The 26659-nt window shown below is 50.3% G+C and overlaps 1 protein-coding gene across 3 annotated transcripts in view; it reads left to right on the forward strand.

Annotated features, from left to right (window-relative positions):
• LOC102451977 (ST14 transmembrane serine protease matriptase) overlaps window positions 1-25394 on the forward strand; it is a 50915-nt gene extending 25521 nt beyond the window's left edge. For all 3 annotated transcript variants that reach the window (XM_025183716.2, XM_075916379.1, XM_075916378.1), the window contains exons 6-19: window positions 137-172; window positions 794-1031; window positions 4672-4811; window positions 5193-5290; window positions 6544-6653; window positions 9443-9573; window positions 11048-11152; window positions 14071-14178; window positions 17414-17527; window positions 17893-18015; window positions 18461-18647; window positions 20618-20892; window positions 21551-21687; window positions 22849-25394. In XM_025183716.2, the coding sequence (XP_025039501.2) occupies window positions 137-172; window positions 794-1031; window positions 4672-4811; window positions 5193-5290; window positions 6544-6653; window positions 9443-9573; window positions 11048-11152; window positions 14071-14178; window positions 17414-17527; window positions 17893-18015; window positions 18461-18647; window positions 20618-20892; window positions 21551-21687; window positions 22849-23010 (1964 nt within the window). In that variant the 3' untranslated portion in view covers window positions 23011-25394. The remainder of the gene's footprint in view (window positions 1-136; window positions 173-793; window positions 1032-4671; window positions 4812-5192; window positions 5291-6543; window positions 6654-9442; window positions 9574-11047; window positions 11153-14070; window positions 14179-17413; window positions 17528-17892; window positions 18016-18460; window positions 18648-20617; window positions 20893-21550; window positions 21688-22848) is intronic.
• Window positions 25395-26659: the final 1265 nt, after the last annotated feature.

Raw genomic sequence — 26659 nt, forward strand, 5'->3', positions numbered from 1 at the left:
TCCGGGGACTACCTTCCCTGTCTCTTGCTGTCGGGGAAGATACTCTCCCCCTGTCAAACACAGGCTGGCTGGCTGCTTCTTGCTTGGCATCTGTGCAGTGAATGTGTTACTAATGAATTATGTTTTTCTCCTGTAGCTGCTGATCCGGATATAGTTCAATCTTCACGGGACAGTAAGTGTAACTCTTATTCTTTCCAGCATATATTGCCCCTGAATTGAGTTGTATGTGCTCCTCTTTTCCAGTAGGAGCATCCTGGTCTGGGCTGAAGAAGGTGGTTGTGTTTGCTAGGAGGGTTTAATTCACTGCCAGGAGAAACCTACAGATGCCTGTGATCCCAAATGCATGACTCCCTCTCCCCCACCCCTTTCCCTGTGAGTCTATCCAGGGGATTATCCAGAAGGAGCAAGTGGCCCTATCCTAAGTGGCAAGTTTTTTGCCATCGGTAGCCCAGTTTTTTCCTATTTATCTAGAACAGTAACAACTTGCACTCATCACTGTGTTCTCTCAGAACAATAGGCATCTCCTCTGTAACAATTTCCAGAGAAACTGGGCTGTACATGCCAGGGAGTCTTTAGAAATGTAAAGGTGCACAAAGAAAAGTTGTTGGAGCTTCCTGGCCTCTTATCCCATCCCTGAAATTAGTGGGGGCAAGAAGGAGGATGCTGATGCACCTTGGTGCTTCTCATCTCTTGCAGTTTAAAGCAAGAATTCCCAGTTTACAGTGTGTCTGCTTTCCCTTCTGCGATACATTCACTGACATCTGGGCCTTCTCCTCTGCCCTCCTCTCTGCAGATAGCTGCAACTTTGCCCTCCATGCCAAGGAAGGTGAAATCACCAGCTTCACCACCCCAGGCTTCCCCAACAGCCCGTACCCGAACAACGCTCGTTGCACTTGGGTTCTGAGGGCTGATGCAAACGCTGTCATCAGCCTAACCTTCAAGACTTTTGATGTGGAGCCGTGCAATGCTGGGATCGACGTCGTCAAGGTCTACAACTCCCTGAGCCCTGTGGACCCCCATGCCCTGGTGACGTGAGTGACTTTGGTGGGGCTGCCTCTTTCCGGAGGAGGGAAGGAAGGTGGTGTCCATTCACAGGCTTCTGAAGGGTGTCTACTTGGTGACTGGAATCCAGTGAAGTGCCCCAAGGGTTGCTTCTGGGTACAGTTTTGTTCAACATCTTTATTAATGACCTGGATGAGGGGATGGATTGCACCCTCAGCAAGTTCACAGATGACACTAAGCTAGGGGGAGAGGTAGATACATTGGAGGGCAGGGATAGAGTCCAGAGTGACCTGGACAAATTGGAGAATTGGGTCAAAAGAAATCTGATGAGGTTCAACAGAGTCCTGCACTTGGGACAGAAGAATCCCAAGCATTGTTACAGGCTGGGGACCGACTGGCTGAGCAGAAACTCTGCAGGAAAGGACCTGGGGATTCCAGTGAAGCTGAGAAGCTGGATATGAGTCAACAGTGCGCCCCTGTAGCCAAGAAGGCTAATGGCATATTAGGCTGCATTAGGAGGAGCATTGCCTGCAGATCTAGAGAAGTGATTATTCCCCTTTACTCGTCACTGGTGAGGCCACATCTGGAGTACTGCCTCCATTTCTGGGCCCCCCCGTTACAGAAAGGATGTGGATGCACTGGAAAAAGACCAGTGCAGGGCAACAAAAATGATTAGGGGACTGGAGCACATGATTTATGAGGAGTGCCTGAGGGACTGGAGATTATTTAGGCTGCAAAAGAGAAGAATGAGAGTGGGGTTTGATAGCAGCCTTCAAATACCTGAAGCAGGGTTCCAAAGAGGAAGGAGAGAGGCTGTTCTCAGTGACTGACAGACTGAGAAGCAATGGTCTTACGTTGCAGCGGGGGAGGTCTATGTTGGACATTAGGAAAAACTATTTCCCTAGGAGGGAGTGACGCACTGGGATGAGTTACCTAGGGAGGTGGTGGAATCTCCATCCCTAGAGGTTTTTAAGTCCTGGCTTGACAATGCCTTGGCTGGGATGATTTAGTTGGGGTTGGTCCTGCTTTGGGCAGAGGTTGGACTCAATGACTCCTGAGATCTCTTCCTATCCTATGATTCTAAATGCCAAGGAGCGAGAGGAATTGTTCAGGGTGCAGCAAAGGGGATAGGTAACAGTGATGCTGAACCATAGTAATCTTGTGCTGAATAACAAAGGAATTGTCCTGACAGCCCAAGCTGCTCTACTGGAATTAGCCTCTGAAGGAAAGTAGAATGCAGAGTCTTTAAGGCAGAGACTGAGTCTGGGACACAGTGGCGCTGCTGTCAGAGTCATCCCATAAGTCTGGAGTTCTGATTTAACAGAGTGTTGGGCTCAGCCCCAATACTAACTGAATGGGGTGAGGAAAGGGAGGGGGAGCAGAGAGTTTGCAAGGCGGAAACCAAGGTGGCAAGAGAGCTCTTGAATAAATAGGTCATTTGAAGCCTTCTTCCTGGGAGGATTAAGATAAGAATTGTGTTGAGGTGGCACTTAGAAGCCCCGGTTTGGGCTCTGCCCCATCTTGGCAGGCACTAGACAAACAGAACGAAGAGACAGCCCCAAGCTTCTTTTTAATGCATGTTCCAAAGGCAGCAGTGGGTTTTTGCCTGCTGAACAATCACGCTGCAGTTGTTTGCAACCTGAATATTATTACTGTAAGCCTCTGCAAGTGAAACTGGCTGTTTTGTTTTGGTCATTCAGGAGAATAACGCAATGAATGTGCAGGTACCTGGATTTATGTCGGCAGAGGCATGTAGATTAGACACAAAGGCAAAGTCAAATGAAGCCACGATTTAAATGATCGCGGCTTCATTTACATTTACATGGCTGCCGCGCTGAGCCGACAAACAGCTGATCAGCGCGCTAGTCTGGATGCTCCCCTGCCAACAGGGCTTTGATGTCGGCAGGGGAGCATCCAGACTAGCGCGCTGATCAGCTGTTTGTCGGCTCAGCGCGGCAGCCATGTAAATTTAAATGAAGCCGCGATCATTTAAATCGCGGCTTCATTTGACTTTGCCAAAACAACAAATCTACATGGCTCCGTCGATGGAGCCATATAGTTTAGACGTACCCTATTTGTCCAGCTTCGGGTGGTGAGTCACGCTTTCAGGCTTTCACTGAGCTCTTCTTCAGTGACAACTGCAGTTGCTCACAAGAGAAAGTGGCTTTTGTTTCTTTCAATGCTATTTGATGACCCAGAGGAAGAACTGACTCTTCCACTCCCAGTAATGGGTTCCATGTGTTGTGGGATAGTTCCCTTGTCCCTCACCCAGGGGGCAGAGAGCCCCTGGGCCTCCTGGCATCACACCCCATGTCTCCTGCAACACAGATATGGCTATACCCCAAAGCGCCTCTTCCCTGGGTGGTACAGCCCCCCCCCGGCCAGAATCTATAGCGGACACCCTGTTCAGCAGGGCAGTGTGGCTTACTGGCCAGAGTCTCTAGGAACGCCCCCTTCACCAGGGCAACGTGACCTAAGAGCCAAATCAGTAGTCCGGGATGGTGTCCCCTCCCTCTCCACAGGGTCCCAGTCCATGGCCCTGTCAGTGGTGGGCATGTCCCACCACTAGCTCAGTGGGGAGTCCACCCAAAATATGCTAAGCTCTCAGGGACTCCTGTTACCTTCCCTAGGCTACTTCCTACCCTGTCCAGGATTGCTGGCATCTTCCAAGCTGGGCCTTTCTATGTCCGGTCTCTGTTGACTGGCCTCTGCGGCAGCATCCGTCTGCTGCTCCTCCTCTGGCCGGCCGCCTGGTCTGGCCTCAGAGGCGGCTCGCCTGCAGGAGCTTGAGCAGCACGTCCTTCTTCCTCAGCAGACCACCCAGGCTAAGCCGCCTCCTAGACTTTTATACCTGGGCTGTCATCCGAGCATGCCCAGCAGGATGGTGGGGTCAAGACTTCTTCAGCCAGGTGAGCCTGGTTAGGCTCCGCTTTTGCAATGCAGGGCTGGTACACCCTGTCACACCCTAATTTAGGGAACCACTGTAATGGATGGGGCAGTATTGCCTAGTGGACACAGCTGGGGATTGGACCCAAAGGGTACGTCTAGACTACAGGCTTCTGTCGACAGAAGTTTTGTCGACAGTATCTGTCGACAAAACTTCTGTCGACAAAGAGCGTCTAGACTACATTGAGTTCTGTCGACAAAGCAGCTTGCTTTGTCGACATGGTAGTGTAGACGCAAAGGACAGTTTACATGCAATAACACCTTCTGTCGACAGAAACTCTGTCGACAGAAGGCGTTATGCCTCGTAAAATGAGGTTTACCAGCGTCGACAGAACTCAGCGGTAGTGTAGACGCAGGTATAGTTTTGTCCACAAAAGTCCACATTTGTCGACAAAACTCTGTAGTCTAGAGACACCCAAAGAGAGGTGGGTTCTCTTCCTGCCTTTTCTACAGACCTTGGATAAATTTCTCCCCTTTGTCCCAGCTTTGTGCTTCAGTGTCACCCACTGTAAAATGGGGATTACGATACGACCTTCCTTTTGGATATTATTATATGAATGAGCTAATGGTGTCTCTCTTTAAATCTGGGATTGCTTTTTCTGGGGTGGGGTTGGGACTAAACGAAGGGGAGTGCTGAGCTCTGAAAAGGGCATAATGTAGTGCTGGAGCTCTTGTCTCCACTCGGTTCTGTTGTGCAGCGCTCTCTGTGCTTCCTCCTCCCAGACTGTGTGGCAGTTACTTTCCATCCTACAACCTGACCTTCCTGTCCTCCCAGAACGTCATGCTGGTCACGCTGACAACTGACGCCAAGGGGCGGAACCCTGGGTTCAAGGCCGAGTTCTTCCAGCTCCCAAAGAAAGAAAGTAAGTGGGGGGCGGGGGGGGCGGCTCGGGAAAGTCCCATCTCATGAAGATGGGGGAGTGGGAGCAGGCCCTAGTCATGATGCTGCCAACTGCACGTGAGACCCTGACCCTTCCTGGCTCTCCGAAGCTCATGTTTTACCCACAATGCACTTGGATTCTTTAATGATGCCCCCTCAGGAAAAGAGGGGAGGAATTATGTTGGATTAGATGTGAAGACCACCTAACTGGTCTCCTGGGTCATATCCAGGCCTCTGGGATCTCCAGAGATCAACTTAACCTTGTTAAAGGTTGCTCTGCATGTCTGTTTCTGCCTTGGTAATAGCCCATCGCTGCCTTTGGAAGCCCCAGCATCTTGATTTCCCTTTCCCACTTCTCTTCTAGCCTGTGGTGGGACTTTGAAAGGAGGAAATGGGACCTTTACCACCCCTTATTTTCCGGCCCACTATCCGCCGAACTTGGATTGCATCTGGGACATAGAGGTGAGCGTGCTGGACAGACCTTTCTGCCTGTCATGGCTTGGTAGAGGCAGGAGGCCTGCTGGGGTCAGCTTAGCCCATTGTTTAAGCCACAGCAGGGAGGTCAGCTGGTGATCGCTGAGGCCAACAGGTTAGCAAGATGCACAGAGTTGACGCTTATCCTCTCCGCTGTGTTTTATGTGAACAATAGCATTGGCTGTGGCTTTGCACAGGGCATCAGAGACCTCAGGGAACAAGCCAGCCTCTGATTGCTGGGTTTGGGAGGTAATAAAAACCTCTCCCTGGGTAGATTTTTTTTTTTTTCCCCATTGTGGATGGTCCTGTACTTCTCTACCACACACCTGCTAGTGGCCACCCTCAGGGATGGGATGCTAAAGTAGATGGGTCCTGGCCTGACTTGATTTGTCCATTTCTATTTTGATTTCTCCTTCCTTCAATGTCTCCCTAATTTGCTTTGTTCAATCCTTGTTCTGAAGGACTTGGGGATGGGGGGTAGCTTCCCTGACCATGCATGTCTTTTCTCTGAAACTGAGCAGGTCAGCTGGATGATGGGGAACTCCTTAGCAGCAACTGGCTCCGTGTGGCTAGAACTAAAGATACGACTTACCTGGCAACTTGTGGGAATTATCCAGACCAGTAGTCCCCAACCTTTTGGGGCTACCGGGAGCCTGGGGGCGGGGCCGTGCATGTGCTGTGTGCCCAGGGCACAAGGTGCAAGAATGGCTCGGGTCAGCCCTGGTCACTAGGCGGCAGCACATAACTGCCCCGGCGGGCACCATGGTGGGGACCACTGAGCCAGAGCATACAGCTGGTAGACTGACTGTATGGCTGGCCAGGTCTCTGTGCATAAATACCTGAAATGCTCCCCCCTTTTGTAAACCCTCCCACTTCTGTGCAGGTGCAGTGTGTTCTCCTACCCACCTTCCTTATGGCCCAGCTCTGCTGTTGCGCTCCTGCCAGGGCCACTGCTTGCAGCCTGGTGGCAGAATCCTGGCTTCCACACAGTTGGCAGCTTGCACAAGAATTCAAAGACCTGCAGAGGCAAAAGAATGCCCCCCACTGAGACCCAGAGCACTGGGCAAATGCCCAAGAATGTTCTGCTTTGGCCTTTTGTCATGGACTCATGCTCCACCCCCTAAATCTTGTCCATCCTCCCACGCAAGTTGGTTGCTCCCTTTCTGTTTAGTCACTGTAGAAGGAAGGAAGAGAAACCAGTTCCCATGCTGACTTAACTGCCTTTTGTCTTGCCCTCTCAGGTCCCCTCTACAAAGAACGTGAAGGTGCGGTTCAACCTGTTTTATGTGTTGGAACCTGGCGTGCCTGTCAATACTTGTACCAAGGATTATGTGGAGATCAGTGGTGCAAAGTAAGTGCCGGGCACTGTGGCGTGACTCAGACACAGGTTGGGGTATGGTCAATGAAACTAATGGTGGCGAATGAAACGGGTCGAATGACAATCTTTTTCATGAAACGCATCATTAGACAATGGAACTCTCTGCCACAGGGTTATTGAGGGAAAAAATGATTCTAAATAGGATTGGGCATTTCTCTGGTTTACAAGAATATCCAGAGCTGTTACAAGCAGATCCTAGCAGACTTCAGAAGAGAGAGAACCTTTACTTCGGGGCTTAAGCCAGTAACTATTTAGGATTAGGGTGAGACCTTCTTGGGGGCAGGTTCTTACATCTTCCTAATGTTGGGCTCTTGCACTGTCCTTTGAAGCATCTGGCACTGGTCACTGTTGGAGATGGGATACTGGACTGCATGGACCTGCCTTTCCAATGTCCTGTGGAGAATGGTGGAGTTACACCAAGCCTGGGCGAAATACAGCCCGTGGGCCGCATCCGGCCCACCACGCCACTGGATCCGGCCCGCAGAGACAGTGGGGAGCCCCCCACACCACTTAGAAACACGGCTGCAGGGTGCTTTCTCTTTGAGTCTGGAGAGGAGGGGGGAAGATTCAGATGCTGCTCCCACCTCTAGCACAATCCTATTGGCCAATGGGAGCTGCCTGTTTGAATGACAGGCAGCCACTCTCCTGCTCATTCACTCAGGAGCATGGCCAAGCAGGCAGAAACACTCTGGAAGCAGGCTGATTTGGCTGCTAAGTGGTATGTCTCCTGGCCAGAACCTACCTCTTGCACCCCAGCCCCTCCTCTTGCAAACCTCTGTGCTCCACACTCCTGCCCTGCTACTCCACGTGCACCCATACCCCTCCCAGATCTGTTACCCCAATCTCCTGCCCTAGGTCACATCCCAAAACCTGCACCCCAGTTCCCAGCCCTAAGTCCACAACTTCCTCCTTCTACCCAAATTCCCTCCCAGATTCCATTCTCCCCCCTGCACCCCAGTCCCTTATCCCAAGCTCTCTTCTGCACCCAACCTCCATCCCAGACCCTGCACCTTCTCCATTAATACCATGGAAGAGTGTGATCCTCAAGGACTTTACAAAAATCTTAAGAGTGGCCCCCCTGTCAAATTATTACCCACCCCAGGGTTACACTATAGCTGCTGTGAAAATCTGGCTCCCAGACTGGTCACTATAGCTTGGTATCTCTAGTTGACTTTGAATATCAGATGCTGTCTACAAAGCTTAAGACTGTCAGATGCCAGTTAGGATCCAGATAGGATTGATTTTTATCACTCACAATGAACAGCCCTGTGCTTTCAACCTCAGTAAATGTTCTAAAAGGGAAAAAGCCCATTGCTATGATGAAGAGGAGGTGTGCTCTGTGTTTCTGTAACTAATACGCAATGGCAGATGAATAGAAATTTAAAGCACAGTGTGCCGAAAGCCAGACCAGCTGTATATGCCACAAGGACCACTTGGTTATGTTAAGTTTTCCATTATTTTGCTGATGGAATTGAAAGCAACACCTGCTTGCTGCTTTGCAGTGCCACATAACTGTCTGTTGAATGCTTGGGTCAGCTCGCTAAGGCTTTTGGAAATGTGTGGGGGATCAAAATCTAAACTTGGACCTAAATTGTACTGCTAGCCCTTGGGAACAGTTATATTGTGGGAGCATGCCAGCAGAGATTCAAATGCTGCCCTGCTGATTAGAAGAGTGCCCACAGTCTTTCACAGATGGCAGCATGTATTTATATTGGTGGTGCACATAGCATATACCTTGGTGCATGCAATAATTTTATTCTGCACATGGATGGAAAAATAAGAGCATTGCTGAGGTGTTCCTGCCATGGACCAGGAGCCCTTTGTGTCAGGTGCTGTATACACACGGGAAAAAGAGTCTGTGCCCCAAGGGGCTTACAATCTGAATATGAAAAAAGAGACAACAGGTGGCTCCAGCAGCCACTGGACCTCAAGAAAGCAATGTGATGACCATAGTGTTCAGTGGGAGGGGAAGAGGTGTGTCACACATCTGCTGCTAACAGTTCTCAAGATTTTTGCAGGCCTTATATCTCACGTGGGCCATATCACACAGGCCCTGGTCCCCACCTGCCACTGATGCAAGCATCTTGATTTTGAAATTCAAAGTTTCAGCTTTGCAGCTCTGCAGCTGGGGGAGAGGCATCTAAATTTGGCACCCTGCATGGAGCTATGGCCACCCCACTAATCCATACTGCAGTCAGCCTGGCTACGTCTACACTGGCCCCTCTTCCGGAAGGGGCATGTAAATTTCACTAGTCGTCGTAGGGAAATCCGCGGGGGATTTAAATATCCCCCGCGGCATTTAAATAAAAATGTCTGCCGCTTTTTTCCGGCTTTTAAAAAAGCCGGAAAAGAGCGTCTAGACTGGCCCCGATCCTCCGGAAAAAGTGCCCTTTTCCGGAGGCTCTTATTCTTACTTCGAAGTAAGAATAAGAGCCTCCGGAAAAGGGCACTTTTGCCGGAGGATCGGGGCCAGTCTAGACGCTCTTTTCCGGCTTTTTTAAAAGCCGGAAAAAAGCGGCGGACATTTTTATTTAAATGCCGCGGGGGATATTTAAATCCCCCGCAGATTTCCCTACGACGACTAGTGAAATTTACATGCCCCTTCCGGAAAAGGGGCCAGTGTAGACGTAGCCCCAGTGTTTAGAGTAAGTGGGAATGAAAAGAACCTGTTGGTGTCCTGGGCCAATGAGTGCGTGTGTGTCTCTCTTTCTCTCACTTCCATACTGTAACAGTTTCTAAATCTGTACTCTCCCCACCCCCAGGTACTGTGGAGAGCGCTCCAAGTTTGTGGTGGCAAGTACTAACAACAAAATCACAGTCCGGTTCCATTCAGACCAGTCATACACAGACACTGGCTTCTCCGCAGAGTTCCTGTCTTACGATTCCAGTGACCGTAAGTTGAAATCCACATGATGTAAACTTTCAGGGGAATTTGGTTTATTTTCTTAGCTACTGAGGAGCAAGTGACACAGTTGTGTTATTGCTCTGCCCTTTGACCTCTAGCAGGCATCTGTTTAATTGTTGCTTGGGCCATCAGTGAAATGAGTTTTGGGGCAGATGGGCTATCACAGCTCAGGGAGGACAACTCTTCACAGATTTGGCTTACTGCTGTAGTTGTCCTGTACATTGGGTAGCACACATTCATTGTTCACTGACAAAGCCCTGGGAATTCCCTAGGGATCTATTTTCATGTCCCATTTTTAAATAGTGCAGTTCTGAGGTACATGCAGGTTATTGTTAAAGATGGGCCTTGAACTGGACAGCCCCAAATGCTGGGAAGTACTGAGCCAGACTGAGTGTTGAGACTGTGAATGGGCTGAAGGAAACCCTGCTTGGAATTGAATGAGATCACCTCCGGTCGCCAGTGGGGCTAGAACACAAGACCTCAGGCGTTGGCAGTATTTCAGTGAAAGGATAGTCCCTGTTCACTGGGAGTAATTAGCAGATTGTAGTTGTCTCTGCACCCAGCACCAGTGGGAGACATAGAATCATGGAACTGTGGGAGTGTGAGGGACCTGCACTCAGTGCACTGACTCATTGAGCCCAGGAGGGACAGATACACTTGTGCTTTGTGGGAGCCTGAATCGGGATCCACTCTGTTGTTTGAATCTTGTCTCTAATGATGTTCTCACCTAATGTCTCACTTTGGCTTCTTCATGCCAAGTGTCCAGTGGGTGGAAACAGATGTGATGAAATGTAAGTATCAGGCTTACTCAACTGCTTACCAGGTAGCTGGTTGGATGGCCAGCCCGGGCAGGGAGGAGAAGCCCTGGCTGAACCCAGCTGGCCACGCTAGGGCTGGCAGACAATGCCACAGACCCAGCTTTTCTGACTCAGCCCATGCAGGTCAGAAGAACTTTGGCTCCAGCTGTGCTGGGGCAGGCAAGCAGGACTCCCATGCTAGTGCAGTCTGGATGACTCAGTGGGACCCCAGTCCTGGGTACATTGGGACAGACAGGTGGGACCCTACTGTCAGCTGTGCCAGGGTGAGCCGGTGGGACCTCAGCTGCTCTGGCTTGGCTTGGGTGGGCCGGTGGGGCCTCTGCCATGCCAGGTAAGCAGGTGGGACTCCATCCCCGGCTGTGCTGGCCTGGCAGGTGATGCCCCCGCTCAGACCACTCTGGGCTGGCGGAACCCTGGCAAACAGTTAACCAGTTAAAGGTTATAACTTTAGTTGTTTAACCAGTTAACTGTTTAAACTGTTGTTCAATCCCTAGAACACTCACCCATGTTAGTCCAGATGTGACCTCAGTGCAGCATGCATGGATAGAGAAATGGCCATGCCAAAAATCAAATGCTAGAAGAGCTGGTGGTGACTGGCAAGGCTCATGCATGTTGTACTTTTTCTTTTCCCCTCCCTTCTGCAGCCTGTCCTGGCAAGTTCACCTGCAAAACTGGCCGCTGCATTGACAATGCTATGCGCTGTGATGGCTGGGTGGACTGTACGGATGCCAGCGATGAGCGCTCCTGCAGTAAGTCCTTCCTTTCGATTCTCTTTGCAGGGCCCTGTGGTGGGAGGGAACTCTTGGTTTGCTCAGGGCTCCCCAACTGAGCAGAATGGGTTAATGCATCAGGGCTGGGGATTGATGGCCATGCTTGGTAGTCTAGCTGCAGGACTGGAAGTTGCCCGGATTGGGGTGTCTCTTAGCATCTGTGCATCCAAACCTGCAAGAATAAAGCCTAAGGAAGAGAGATCTTAGTGGGAAAATTCCTTTCTTCATTGCTAGGGCCAGCAATCATCTCATCAGAGCCACCATCCTGCTGGAGGTGAATTTAGACATGGGTACAAATCCAAGGCTGACTGGATGGCTCCAGCAGCCAATTATGTGGCCCATGGAGTGCACCCCCAGCAGATCCCACCCTCCAGGCTTCTGAGAGTTTGGGTAATTGCACTGTTGCAGTCTTAAAGTGATATACGCAAGCTGCTCCAGCTCTTTACATGCGTAGCAACTGATGCAAAGGTGTTGGTGCTGGGTCCTGTAATTCAACAGGACAGGAGTGAAAATGGACCTGGGTGCTGAAGTCCATAGAGCAGCTACTTTCATCCCACCGCCCAGCTGAGTGGGTTGATCTGAACATCTTGAACAGTGCAGACGTGGGATGTCCAAAGATCAGGGCTTCTTGGTGCTGTGGCTTTTTGTTTGGGTCAGACTTTTCGTCTTGTTTCCAAGAAGAAAAGTCAAGCCCTGCTGGCTTGGGGAACTGTATAACTGGGAAGAACCTCGAGATGTCATCAAGTCCAGTCCCTGCACTCATGGCAGGACCAAGCACCATCCCTGACAGATAACTATCTAACCTCTCTTAAATATCTGCAGCGATGGAGATTCCACAACCTACCTAGGCAACTTATTCTAGTGTTCAGGAAAAACTTCCTGTCAGGGTGGTTAATGTTCAACCTAATCCTCCCTTACTGCAATGTAAGCCCATTGCTTCTTGTCCTATCCTAAGAGGTTAAGGAAAATAATTTTTCTCCCTCCTGGTTGTAACAGCCTTTTAGTACTTGAAAGCTGCTTTTATCTCCTCTCTGTCTTTTTTCCAGACTAAATAAACCCTGTTCTTTCGGTCTTTCCTCAGAGGTCATATTTTCTAGACCTTTAATCATTTTAGTTGCTCTTCTCTGACTTTGTCCAGTCTCTCTCTGCTCTCTACATCTTTCCTGAAATATGGAGCCCAGGACTGGACACAATACTCCAGTTGAGGCCTAATCAGCACAGAGTAGAGAAGAGGAATTATTTCTCATGTCTTGCTCCCAACACTCCTATTAATGCATCCCAGAATGGTGTTGGCTCTTTTGGAAAGTGTTATATTGTGGGCTCTTATTTAGCTTCTGGTCAGCTAGGACCCCATGCCCCAACCAAATATCAGGAAGCTCCTGACGGAAACAGTTCCTCCCCCCAGCCCACTATAGACAAGGAAAAATCAGTGGTTTGATCAGTCTGGAATCCCCTTAAAGTTTGTGAGCCTCCATTTGTATGGTTATGATACTTCCTGCAACGAGCTAATGACGGGTGACTTCCATTCACTAGCTGCCCTCCCACCACTGCCCGTTGGGTGACTTCCTGCCATTTAATCCTCACTGATTCCATTTTGGGGTCCCAGTCACCTGGCATCTGCATGCCCTGGGGTCTGGCGTATCCTCATGCCCAGGGCACTGCAGTGTTCTTTATAGTTCCTTCCTGTTATGTGTGTTTGTGAATTGATTTTTCTCTTGGACTCATGGGTGATGGCATTAGCCATGGACTAAAGTCCAGGAGAGGAGATTGGAGCCTCTGGGTCAGGTGTCATTGTGTTAAATGACTAGACTCCACTGCCTTGGGAGACAAGTAGGGTCCTGTCAGCCCATGGATGCTCACTGCCACCTCTCTTTGGCTTGAGGGGATGAGTGGGTGTTGGGTGCTCTCTCAATCTGAGGCTCTTTTCAGGTGAATTTTTTTCTTATGTTGAAAAATCTGTTCTCCAGTTCTTCTCTGCTCCCTCCCACAGATCTGTCTGCGCTGCTGAGCTTGACCAGTTAGAGGCACAGCAGCGCTGCACGTGTTTACTGCCCTCTCAGGAACTATGGCCAGCTGAGTCTTGTTTAGTTTGAAACACAGTTGACTTTCTATAATGGGTTTGGTTGGTCTTGCTTCCTCCCAGCTTTTCCAGTGCATTCCAGAAAGCATTTCTCCTGGTGCTTCTGGTGCCCGTCGGCATGTGTGCCTGCTGGGCATTTGTTCCCATGTTGAGGCTCTATGGGATAGCTCTCTGAATTTTTCCCAGAATCCCCTAGGACAAACACTTGGCAGGTGAGGATGCCCAAACTGAGTGAAAGAAGTTGCATCCTGGGTGCCACTCAGTCCTGCTTCTCATAACTTGCTCAGATTAAGACGTTGTGAACAGGCTACATAAAATATATCTGTGTGGGTAGCCAGGCTTTGGGGAATTTTCAGGACACCAATTTCCTATGCTATCTGTGAGGCTGGTGCCAGGTGCTGAGCTGACTGGGATGGCCTGGTGTTGCAGAATTTTCCTTCTCAGCCCCAGACGTTTTAGCCAATCTTGTCCCTATCGGATGTTGCAGTGACTCCTGTTGCTCCTTCTTAAGGTTCTTTATCCTCCTGGGTGTTCCCTGACTCCGGGGGCTTCCTGTGCAGTCAGTTGTTCTGGCTTGTGTCTTTCTCAGGACGGGTCCCAGCATGGGAGGTTGCTGAGTACCTTCCACTCCCATGGGTACAGATACAGGAAGGACTCTGTAGCATGTAGGGCCTTGTCCAAAGTGTTCTGTGTGCATCTCCAATTTAGAAGGACCTGCTTAAAGGCTACTGGCTGAAACCCAACACCAGCCTGTAGCTGTGAATCTTCCAGGTGAGCAATGGCACCATGCATCATTTCGCTCCCCTTCCTTCCTCAGACTGCACCGAGAACCAGTTCCAGTGCAATAATGGCTGGTGCAAGCCACTCTTCTGGCTCTGCGATGGTGTGAACGATTGTGGGGACCACAGCGACGAACTGCAGTGCAGTAAGTGACTCACCCATTGCTTCACCCTGGCCATTAAATCACAGCATTTAACCTCAAAAGGTTAAACCAGAACACCAGAGGCCACCAGGTCCAGCACACAGCTGGGGGGGAAGTAGCACTGAGAACCGACTGCCCTCAGCCCCGCTTTCTGATGGTGTGGAGCCACCCCCCACACACACCTTGACCTGGAGTGGTGACCCTGGAGACAGGCAGAGGAGTCTGGCCAGGAGGGAGGGTGCAGGAGCTGGCTGGAGTCTTGGTGTGTGTGTGTGTGTGTGTGTGTGTGTGTGTGTGTGAAGAAGATGGGGGTACAAAGTCTGGGCATGAGAGGGATGTGAAAGCACCACCTCCTGATGCTTCCATTGACCTCAATTTGGCCAGTGGGAGTAGTGGAGAAAGCCTCTGGCAGTGTGTTCGTGCCCCTGGGGGCTTTCTTTCCCCACCAGCAGGAAGATGGCACTGGCGCTCCAGCCTCTGTGGTGGAGGAGGGGGTGTGTGAGTGGGACTCAGACCCATAATCCCATGTTCTGGAAGCTGATGCCTTATCCATTAGGGCAGTAGGCCCCACCAGAACATGGGGCTGATCTCCTGCCTATCCCAGGCTGCTAACATCTCCCCCTCCCACAAATCAGCAACCACAATTAGACCAAAATATTCTAGCCCCCCGAGAACAAGCAGGACCGAGACATGGATATGTGTGAACCACTGGTGGGCGGAGTGCAAGAGCTGATGAGGTGAGACCTTGATGTGACGAGGTGAAATTGGGGTGACTCTGACTTTAGTTTGAACAAAGAGAGGGAAAATCAGCTTTACCTACTCCCTCACCCCCTCAAATTAGTGTGACTGACTGGAGCTAGCTTAATATTTGCGCTTTTCCAACAAATAACTTCATTTAAAAAAATGAAGCTTTTCCTGTGTTCTGAGTGCCCTAACACAGTGGTTCCCAACGTTTTTTTACACCGTGGACCAGCAAACCCATTCACAAACTTTTGGTGGACCAGCAACTTTTATTTGCATATTCATTAAATAAAATGTTACCTATCTGCCAACCACTCACCCACTGACCCTGTCTTGTCACTGCATACCTATCCCTCTGCCTCCAACCCCAGAACCCTCAGACCCTGTCCAGCCAACCCTGGTACTCTGTGTGTCTGTATTATTAAACCTGCCAAACCCATCATCTGATATCCCCCATATGCCACAAAACCCATTACCTCAGAGGTCTGTCTTGCCAAGCCTGTCATCCCAGTGTCCACCATCTCCCGCTTCCCAACACCCTCTGCTGCCAACTTCCTTTTATCAGCCACCTCTGTCCTGCCTGGTGCCTGTCCTGCATCCGTTGTCACTTCCAATCTTGGCACACTGTGTCCCAGCGATCCCTGATTTAAATTGACAACCTCTCAATTCCCTGGATCCTGCCCTACCACTCCAAGTCCTCCCTAATCCTGTCCCAGTACCTGCAGTGCCCCTTGCTCCATAAACTCCATGCCTGCCTGTTGTGCCAAACCCTGATCCTGCCTCACTGCAACTGCCTGTTGCACAAGCTCTGAGGCCCCCTGACCCTGCTCAGACACCCTCAGCTCTGCTGCCCCCTGAGACAGAAGCACCAGCTGCACCACACCTGGCTCCAACCACTGACCCACTGCAACCCACCCCCTTTTGCCCTTTGACCTCTAATCCCTGCCCTCCCCCCTTAACTAAGCCTCAACCCAGCTCCTTGCTCCCCAGTGCCTAACACCCTATGCCCCGTACCCTTTGACCCTTTAAACTCTGACCTCTACATCCCATGCCAACACCCTCTTGACCTGTGACCCCACCACGCCCCCTCCCCACCCCCACACTACCCAGAGCAAGGCTGCCCCCTTTAGGGACCATGGTTGTTGCTGCCATGTGGGCAGGGGGAGTGGCCATTGGTGGTACGCATGCTCCTTCCTCCTTGCCTCTCCCTTCCCAAGTGCATCTCGTGCCCCCGTGGGTAGTGGCAAGGGTGAGGGGGAACATGGAGCCCTGGCCGGGCCACCATCTTTCCTGGGTGGGACAAAGGAGAAGGGGAGAGGTGCCGCCTCCTGCCACAGCCTCAGCCCCAGAACTGCCACCAGGTAAGATCAGCCACTAGAGTTGCTGGAGCTGAAGCCAGCTGCTGTGCAGTGGCGCTGCTATGGCCCAGTGGCCAGCAGTTCACAGCCTGGCACCAGTCTGTGAACTGGCCGTTGGGATCTGCTGTCCTAACGTAATTAATTCATATCATTTATACTATTGTATTAAGTCCCAGCAGTATTAAAATCAGTTCTATGGGAACTTTGTTGCCTGCCAGTCACTTGCCCTTTCTGATTTAGGAAGCACACCTTCAGCCTTCTTCAGAGACCCTTTTAAACCAAGAGCACCTGGAAAGTTGCCAACTATATAGGACAAAGTGGGAGTAATATATAGTGCTGTGTAATGAATAAACTGGCTTGGAAGGACTTGATTTTTGTAAATATCGGTTAATGTCAATTTCACCATACACACAAAACACAAACAACTGTTTCCATCAAGGATGATCAAAATGTACAGAGAGGCAAAGTAAGAGAAAATGGTGCTTGAGAGTGGTTTTAATTTAGAGTTTTGATTCAAGGGTGCATTCCTTTGTATATCATTTGACAGGAGATGGTGACAATTTAGTTGTTTTTTTTTTTATAAAGCTTTATCTTTTTGCATCTCAAAGTCTGTTATTCAAATAACTATTGTCCATCTCTGGCTTCCAGCCAATGAAAATTTCAGCTGATAAAAATAGAAGAAAAAATGCTTCAGAAAGTAATTTTGCACACCTGCGAAAAGCAAACTTGATAAAAAGCTTAAAAATAAATGTCTATTACCCATTGAAATGTGTGTGTGGGGGGGGGGGGGGTTGTTTTGTTTTGTTTTTAAATGACAATTGAATTTGGCCAAGCCTGAGGATAACATGATGCTTTGTAGAAAAGGGCAGAAAAAAAGAGCTTCTGGAGATAGATTCCTAGAAGATGATGGAGAAATACACAGGAAGGAACTAGAATAGATGTGCTGGGTTGGAAGAGTTAGTCTAAGCTTTAGGGAGCCACAGGGTCTGAGCAAGTCCTGTAGCCTCAGTAAGAAATCCCCTCTCTATTCCTGAAAGCATGGCCCTGCCTTCTCCATCATGTGGCTCACTTAAAGCCAGATCCTTGGCATTTTGTGCCCTCCTTGCCTTTTCTGAGCTGCTGCTTCCTCTCTCTTCCAGAATGTCCAGATATGCACTTCAAGTGCAGCAACGGGAAATGCATCCTTGAAACCCAGAAATGCGATGGCAGGGATGACTGCGGGGATGGGAGTGATGAGGGCAGCTGTGGCAAAGGTGAGACTAAGTGCAGAAGGAGACCCGTGAGAAGGGCACAAGACCTGCGTGAGATACCTGCAGGCCCCAGGAAGGGGCTGCGAACAGGGAGTTCTACAGAACCACGACAGTGTGTCCAGGTGGGGTTCTCTGAGCCATGATATGGCACCAGAGGTGGGATTCCCTTTTCCCACTGGGGTGGCAAAACCATGAAACAAAGTGAGGGGCTCATGTCATTCTGAGGCCCTTCTCCTGGGAAGGAGCCTAATGGACTGTCCCAGCCAACATTGCTCCCAGCCTCGCCTCCTCCCCCAGAGCTAGTGCCTGGCTGGTTCCCCCACACTGTGTAATCTGGAGCTAACACCTCTCCCTTCGACTGCCTGCAGCGGAGGCCGTCTCCTGCAAGGATTACACCTACAAGTGCCGCAACAACCTGTGTGTGAGCAAGACAAATCCTGAATGCGATGGGGAGAAGGACTGTGCCGATAACTCAGATGAGCAGAACTGTGGTAGGTGATGCTCCTTCTCAGTGTGGGTGGGAAACATTTCTAGCACTCCCTTAAATTAGGGCTTCACTCCCGTGAGACCTCCTAGTGATTATATGAAGCTGGAAAGGAAACATGGGATAGTTTGGGCTCCAAAACAGGTACACTGTACCTTTTGGAACTGATTTTGCTATTTTCATTTTGTTTGACTGATTTTTTTTATTTGTTTTTTAAAATTAAAAATAGTTCATGTAGGACCTACACAAATGCTTTTATTCGCCCACTGCTGCCTCTGCCATTGCAGTTTGTAAATACTTCTACTGCAATGATTGCTCCAGTGATCAGTAGCCAAATTGATTGGCCCATTAGATTCCCCAAGGGATGGGGAGGGAGTTGGATGAAATTGGCAGCAGGTAACTAACAGGAGTGGGGTTTCTTTTTCCTCTGGTCTTTCGCTCTCTCATCTCAGACTGTGGGATCCGCTCTTACAGCAAGCAAAGCCGAATCGTTGGTGGGTTGAACTCCGAAGTAGGCGAGTGGCCATGGCAGGTCAGCCTGCATGCGAAAGGCCAGGGGCACATCTGTGGGGCATCGCTGATATCGGACACGTGGCTGGTGTCAGCAGCACACTGCTTCAAAGACGATAGACAGATGAGGTTGGTGTGTGCAGTGGGACTGAGTCTCTGCTGCTGTCTAGGGTCGGACAGCCTGGGTGCCATGTCAGATGGGAAGATGTTAATCATGATGGCGGATCAGACCAATGGGCTCTTGGGTCCAATATCCTTCCACCAATGGAGGCCAGTAGCAGCTGCCACCTACCCATCTAGGTCAGTGGTAGGCAACCTGCAGCCCATGGGCCACGTGCAGCCCTTCGGGGTTCTATGTATGGCTTATGAGACATTTTGTGTACAACTGACCAGATTCTGCTGGTCTCCATCCATGTGTAGGGTTTTCTTCCCCTATGAGCAGGGCTCGACAAATCATTGAATCTACTCGCCCATGGTGAGTAGATTTCAGCAGGTTGCCACGGTCACCGGCGGTGCGTGCATGCGCAGTGCGGGGCTGGCGAGAGGATTTCGCTGCCGTTTGTCAAGCCCTGCCTATGAGTATTACTAAAGTGACGCACACCTAAAAGCCTGAACATGTGAAGTGAGGTGCATGCTGACTACACACAGCATTGACTGTGAGAACCGTGTGCTCTTTTTGCATCCACTCACAGCGCTGCTATGGTCCAACTGGCACACCCTGCAAATTGTAGGTTCCCAAGCTCAGTGAGCAAAAAAATCTTGCAGCCCATTGAGATGGAGGGACGCTCATGTTGTCTATTCACTAGCCTGGGTTTCCCATCGCTGGGCTAGGATGCTGACTCTGGGGTGGGGATGCTTTTTTTTTCCTTTCTAAATGTTGAATGGACACTTTACATCCTGGGCTGGGCCGAGTCCAAGTAATGGCTCCTGCCCTATTGTTCTCAGATGGAAGTTTCTATGGACTGCCCTCTAGGTCACTGGGGATGATAGGTACACTGCTGCTAGTCATGCTCAGTGGCAAGATCCTCTGCTGCTCTCCAGTGTCCCATTATGGTGGATCATTCTTGGCAAGAGGTGATTCTGCCATTGGTGTGGTAGGGGCTCCCACAATTAGTGTTCCCTGTAAACTGGGTGCTTGCGCGGCTACCAAGAGAGGTTCAAATGCCACTCAGCTGATTAGCAGAGTGCCCATAACCTGCAGCAGATAGCAAAACTTCTTCCACATATGGATAAAAAAATTAGAGGGAACATTGCCCACCATGCTTAGAAAACTGGAAGTGTGTGAGGTTTATCGTGTCGCTGGTCACTGCTGTTGAAACAGAGTCTTGGCCTTCCCTACCAAGTAGTTGATGACAGGAAAGCAGCAACTTGAAGAACTAGTCTGCCAAACAGCTGGGAGTCAGGACACCTGGGGTCTGTTTCCAACTCTGCACTTGACCATTAACGTGGGTGTGCCCACCAGGGAAAGAGGATATTACTCACACATGTGAAAAGCTCTGTGAAGTCTTAGGGTGAGATACTGTGGAAGCATATGGCATTGGTATTGTACAGTTCATATAATAGGGGGCTTTGCAGGGAAGCTCTGTGCTCTGCAGACTAGCCTGACAGCCCCAACAGTGCTTCATGGTATTGGTCAGAAAACGGGGCTTCTTTTCCCTTCAGAGAGAAGTTCAATTTTGGTGAAAAAATCAAAATGGAAAGTGGTGCTTCCTGGAGTTGTAGATTGGCTGCCATACACTCCTTTTTCTTCTAGGCTAGCCACCTTGATCAGACTACATCTCCCATGCTGCACCCCTCATCCTGAGAACAGTCTGTTGCATCATGGGAATCAGTGGCAGTAGTGTATTAATGGGAGATGTGGCTTGTCTGCTTCCAGGGGGCATCCTGACAGGATAGCTCAGAGTCCAGGTTCAGTTTTTAGTCACTCATTTGACTATAAAAATCAGAACTTTCCATGGAGAGTAGATGCTATTTTGTGGAAATGTGATTAGTTGAAAATCCAATTTCTTTTTTGTAATGGTTTTGATGGAAAACTTTTGTCCAATCTGAGCCCTACCCCAGAGCCGTCTCATTGTGCCCTATGGCATGTCTCTGTGCAGTTACTCGGATGCCATGTTGTGGAAAGCCTTCCTAGGGCTCCGCAACCAGGGCAACCAGAAAAACGAGAAGGTGCAAGAGCGGAGCATCAAACGCCTCATCCCCCACACCCAGTTCAACGAATACTCTTACGACTATGACATTGCCGTGCTGGAGCTACAGAGTCCTGTCACCTTCACCACCACCGTCCGGCCTATCTGCCTGCCTGATTCCACCCATGACTTCCCTGCTGGCAAGGAAATCTGGGTGACTGGGTGGGGGGCCACCATAGAAGGAGGTGAGGGGGTCCTCTGGGAAGGGGGGTCATCTGGGAAGGGGTGTAGGAGTTGGGTGCCTATGGGTGCACTGGATGCCACTTGGCTGATCAGAGGGTAGCCCAAGCAGGGAGGGGAAAACCCTACAAGGGCTTGGTAGATCCTTTTGGAAGCTCCTGCAACCCATAGGCCACTCTTGTGGGGGCCCTGTGCTCAGAGTGCAGGCATTTCCAGTGACACTGAGACAGGATGACATGGGACTGTGCAGAGGGAGTCCTGTGTCTGCTGCCGGACTCTCCCCCCTCAGTCTGTGCCACACATGCTGCCCCAGCCTTTGTAGCTGGTTTCAGATCCCACGAGGAGCCTGGGACACAGCTGTGGGAGAGGTTGAAGTGTAACTGCAGCTGGCTGTCAGTGGTGGCATTGAGTCAGAAGGGAAGTAGGGGGTGTCTGTGGGGCACTGCTGGGTTCTGATGGCTGGAGTTTGGGATGGAAAGGGGAATGTGGGTCTGGCTTTATGGGAGGGTGTGAAGGAAGCCTTTTGGGGAGGAGAGCAATTCTCACTCACAATTGTGTGCACACTGAGGATGAGGGGTTGGGGCAGGCGCTCTCCATCCCAGACTCTTTAGACATGGAGGGCTCTCCTGGCCTTAATGCTGCCCTCCCTGCTGGTCTTTGCAGGTCCTGGTGCCACAATCCTGCAGAAGGCAGAAATTCGAGTGATTAACCAGACCCAGTGCAACATACTGCTCACCGACCAGATAACGTCACGCATGCTGTGTGGAGGAGTCTTGACCGGGGGTACTGATGCCTGCCAGGTAGGGGCCTCTGGGATACCAGGTTGTGCTAAAACCCCAGGTGTGGGGGTTAGGCTGGGTCCAGCTTGGTGGCTTACTTCATATCTCCATAAGCCTTGGTGCACTCTGGGTTCATAGGGGCAGAAGGACATCTCTCTCCTTAGTGGAGATTTTATTTCCTTAGTGTTAATCAGAGGGAATCGCTGGTGTTTTGCTTTAACACTTGGTACTTTGGACGGGGTATGTGGGAACAGAGATGCTATTTGGCTTTGGATCCAGATTTCACAACATGAGTCTCCACCATGTGCTTGTCGGTTCCAATCCAGCCCCAGCTCCTTAGTGCTGGAAAGCTGTTGCTGTTTGCCCATCTCTCCTCGCCTACCTGCCCAGAACCCAAGTCTCTGCCTGCTACAGCCAAGAGTTCCCCCAGGCTAGAGCCAAGAGAGTGTTCATTGCTACTGCCTGGGCTGCGTGCAGGTTATGTTCCGGGTTACCAATTCATTGCAATTCACCAGCACAAACGTCACTGATTCCCATTCCCTAAACACCTGCAAAGTCACAAAGAGAAGAGAAATCAAAAGGGAAAGTTAAGGAGCTTTAAAGATACCACCATCACCCTAGCCAACCTTGGAAATACTCATGTGAAAACTTCCGTAGTGTGGAGTGAAAGTCAGCTACCCTCAGACCTCCTACCCCCCACCCCTAAACATACTTGGGTGGAACTCCTAGAGACATTCCACATCCCTTCCCAAATTCCTTGGCTGGGTAAATGACTCTACATGAGCATGTGGATATGCTGTTACACAGAGGGTGAGAATGAGGTGGTAGGGCAAAGAGCAAAGCCCTTCAACTCAAAGGAAATATGTTACTGTTCCCCCTAACAAGCCCTCATGTTGCCTTGCAGCCAGGACAGAATCCTGCCTCATGGCATGCCAGGAAGTAGGGCGGTGTTGTACGTGTGGGGAACAGAGTGACCGGTCATAAGTACTTCCGATGAGAAGGTGTTAGTGTGAATGACCATTGGTCTCTTCCACCTGGCCGGTTCGAAGGCTTGGGAGAGGGGCGTGAGCAATCCTTCCCCATATTCATGCCTTGTTCTTCAGGGAGCTGTCCCTAATGTGAAACTATGTGTTGGTCAGTGATCCCAAGGTGGGAGCTCTAACCTGTTCTGTTTCCATGCAGGGGGACTCAGGTGGGCCGTTAGTTAGCGTGGAGAAAAACAACAGGCTGTTTCTGGCTGGCGTGGTCAGCTGGGGAGACGGCTGCGCTCAACGGAACAAGCCTGGAGTATATACACGAGTCTCCAAGCTGCGGGACTGGATCAGGCAGCAGACCGGGATTTAGGAGGGCTCCAGTGAGGGGCTCTAGAGACCAATGGACATGCAAGGCAGCCGGCACCTCTCCAGTTCGGCTCTGGGTCTCTTTCAAGCCAGCAGTTGAAGATGCTCCCAGCTGATGTGAAGTGGATGAGTGGTTTTCTTCCTTCTCCCATCGTACTGGACCAGTGAGGCACCTGGCCGGTTTGAAGGCTTGGGAGAAAGGAGTGAGCAACTTGAATCCTTCGCCATATTCATGCCTCCTCTTCAGAGAGCTGTCTTAGTGAACCTAAGGGAGACCTAGGAATCTCACCTCCTCCCTGTCTCACCTCAGCATGAACTGTGAAGGACAGGCATTCTGGAGGGAGTAGGAAAAACCCCTGCTCATCGTACCCCAAAGAGTAGGGTTGGAGACAGCCACAGTGTGGTGCTGCACAAAAGACATGCTGGTCTGTATTTAAAGTAGGTCTGTATAAGTGTGCGTGTGCATGCGTGTGTGTGTTTCCAGAGGCAGAGTCAGAACTGTCTGACACCTGGCAGGTGACGTCACAGCTGAATCCTTTTTCTCCCTCCCTCAAATTGAGACGCTTGACAGACACAAGAAATTTCAATCTCCCATCTGCTCTAGATGGCCTGTTGGGTCTCGACACCTGCTGAGATGGCATGGGAGGGATATGCACCTTCCTCTCCGAAAAGGAGTACTTCTTAATCCTCCTAGACCTGCTTGGCAGCCCCCTGGTTCTGGCTATAGAGTTGTCAACTTTCTTGACTGGATGCTGTTTCTGCAAATGGCACCTAGTTGAAAGAATTGGCAACCCTAGGTTCGGATGGGCTTGTTTTTTAAACTGTGTCTAATTCTTTAGTTTCAGGAGCAGGTTTAATTGTTGAGGACCCCAATTCTCCCTGATGATAATGCTGCCTTGAGCTGGTTAGCTGTCGGGAGTGGTTGCCTGTTGTTGAATTATACCTGAGTGTCAGCAACTGACCCCGCTTGAGGACCACTAGACAGACCCAGCATGGGAGGGGATGGATCTAGATCCTGCAGCTCCTTTTGAGGCAGGCTGTGCCTAAAGCCTAAATTGGTGATTTGGCCCTCCAATTTCAGCCCGCTGCTCAGATCCACACAAGGCACTGCTTTCTGGGACTTGTCCCTCTGTGAGGTGGCTGACTCAGCTCCACAAGGAGCAGCGCTCTAGCATCTGGGGGTTGCATAGCAGAACTCCCTGTGGGCCAGTTGCTATTAAGCTGTGGTCTGAGCTCACCCCATTCCCCTGTTCTCCCTGCTTTTCACAAGAATAGCTTAAATGTAGCCACTGGAGAATGTGTGTGTGTGTGTGTGTGTGTGTGTGTGTGTGTGTGTGTGTGTGTGTGTGTGTGTGTGAGAGAGAGAGATCGAGATAGAGATCCATCTTCTGGCCTGTTTACAGGCCAGATTGGCATTGCCACAATGTGCCTTAACTGTAAGAAGTGAATTGTAACCTCGCTAACTGTCTGAAACCCCATTGCCCTATCTGCGGGACGTCAGTCCTTTAGCTGGCTGTTCTTTAGTCCTTGCGAGAGGCTGCATCCTTCGGTGACCCGGGAGATCATGGAGATGAAAGGTCCCATGTAGCAGTTGCTCTTCAGGTTATCCAAAGTTGGCCCCATGCAGCATTCTGAACATGGAGTCAACCCTGTAGCCCTTATGTTGACCAGTGGACATACTGGGTGATGCAGGTTCTAGCATGAAACCCGGTACCGGTAGTGCCTGTGAGCAGGGCATTGGCAGGGTATGGACGGGGGGCTCCAATAGGCTTTCTGACTCATGACTGCAAGCCCTGCTTTCTGTGTGTGTAGTGTAATGTAATAGAAGCTGTTCTGTGATTGGCTAGCATTGCTGTGGGGACTGGGTGGGTGTAGGTGCCTATGAATGGCCCCCTATGCATGTGTGCTATTTCCCTCTTTCTGCCAGTTCCAGGCCCCAATCCTGGAGCCCAGGGCACCCTGTTGGGACTGGGAGGGGCTGATAAGAATGTAAAAGCTCAGTTGCTTGTTTGAACAGCTTGGCGCAACCCTAAAGAGAGTGTTGCCATTTTAGGAAATGCCTCTGCCTGCCTTTGGCCCTCGAGACAAGCTGGGCTGAGGGAAGGAAAGGTTTTTTAATCTTGGGTTTTTTGTTTGTTGTTGTTGTTGGTTTTTTAAAAGAATGTTGCAAAATTATTTCAAATATGCTGATTGATCCATTTTTTCCTTCTGTATATACTGTGCCCTGTGATAGTGTTGTACATATGTCAGAGTGAAGCTGAGCAGGGGCAGCCTTTTTTGTCGTCTCTTCCTTCTGCACTTCTTTGTTGTAAAGTCATTTTTGTAAAGATCCAAATGAAATGGCAAGGCTTGAAGAAAATCCATATTAAACTGGGGATTTTTGTATGACTGAATGTTTCCTTCATTGATGCCCCCAGAGATCTCAAGGTTCTTTGTAAGCTTCATTTGTCTGATCTCAAGGCCCTCTGCAAGGGAGGGATTGTTGTGCCTGTGTCAAAGCGGAAGAAACCAAAGCACAGAACAGTGACTTGACCCAAGGTTGTGCAGGAAATGGGTGGCAGAATTTCAGACCTAACCTGATAATGGGTCCTAGAAAGGAAGCATGGTACAGTGATTGGGGTATTGAATGGAGACCTGGGTCAAGTCTCTCCTCTGCTACAAATTTTCTGTGTCCTTGGGCAAGTCACTTAATCTCTCTGTCCCAGTTTCCCAACTGCAAAATGGGATTGCAGCTCTGTCCTATATCAGAGGGTATGTCTACACTATAGTGTTATTTCGAAATAACGCGTCTACACACAAAATGCATTTTGAAATAGCGTTTTGCTATTTTGAAATAGCACGTCCACACTGAGTGGACACTGAATCACATTTAAGGCCGAATGGAATCAGGTCAGGAGTTACTTTGTGTGGCTGCTGCCTGAGGCTATCTGAGGCCTCAGCTTTCCCTGCTTGCTTGCCTACCTCGATGAGGGGGACAGCAAAGCATTTTGTCTCTGCATGCTCTGGTTGCCCTCACTGGTTGCAGACACCACAGCACTCTGCAACATGAAGCTGGAGCTGCCTGTGGGCACTCTGGTGCTTCTCTTCGACGTGTTGCTGCGAACCTGGCTGCACTTTCTGCAGGCTGCCATCCGGGAGGTCCATTGGGGGGCTGTCAGTATCCAGGAGGCCCTGCCGGGAGAGCTTCCACCCTGAGGAGCACGAACAGTCTCCCTGGTCTGCCCCACTGGGGGCTTGAGCCTCATTCCTCCCTCACATCCTTCCACTTATCTCCCCCCCCCCCCCCACCTTCTTGATGTAAAATAAAATACGCGTTTTTTCATAAACACAAACTTTCTTTATTTAACAGAACGGGGCGGGGGAATGAAACTCTGAGACTGGGGAAAGGAGGCAGGACAGGGGTAGAGGGAGGATGGGAGAGGGGAGGGGGAAACCTGGGAGGAGGGAGCTGGAAGGGGGAAGCTCAGGGCTCAAGGTTGGGGGTCTTGCTGAACCAACTTAATTTTCATGCAAACCTGCTCCTGGGTTCGTATGTGGCCTTTGGTGGCCAGGTTGGCAGCTATCCTGCCATAGACAACCGCATTCCTCCGTCTAGTGCAGAGATGACGAATGTTGGGGGCATCCCCCCCAAACCTGAATAAAATTCATGATCT

The sequence above is a fragment of the Pelodiscus sinensis genome, unplaced genomic scaffold (assembly GCF_049634645.1).
Source record: "Pelodiscus sinensis isolate JC-2024 unplaced genomic scaffold, ASM4963464v1 ctg35, whole genome shotgun sequence".
Lineage (NCBI taxonomy): Eukaryota > Metazoa > Chordata > Testudines > Trionychidae > Pelodiscus > Pelodiscus sinensis.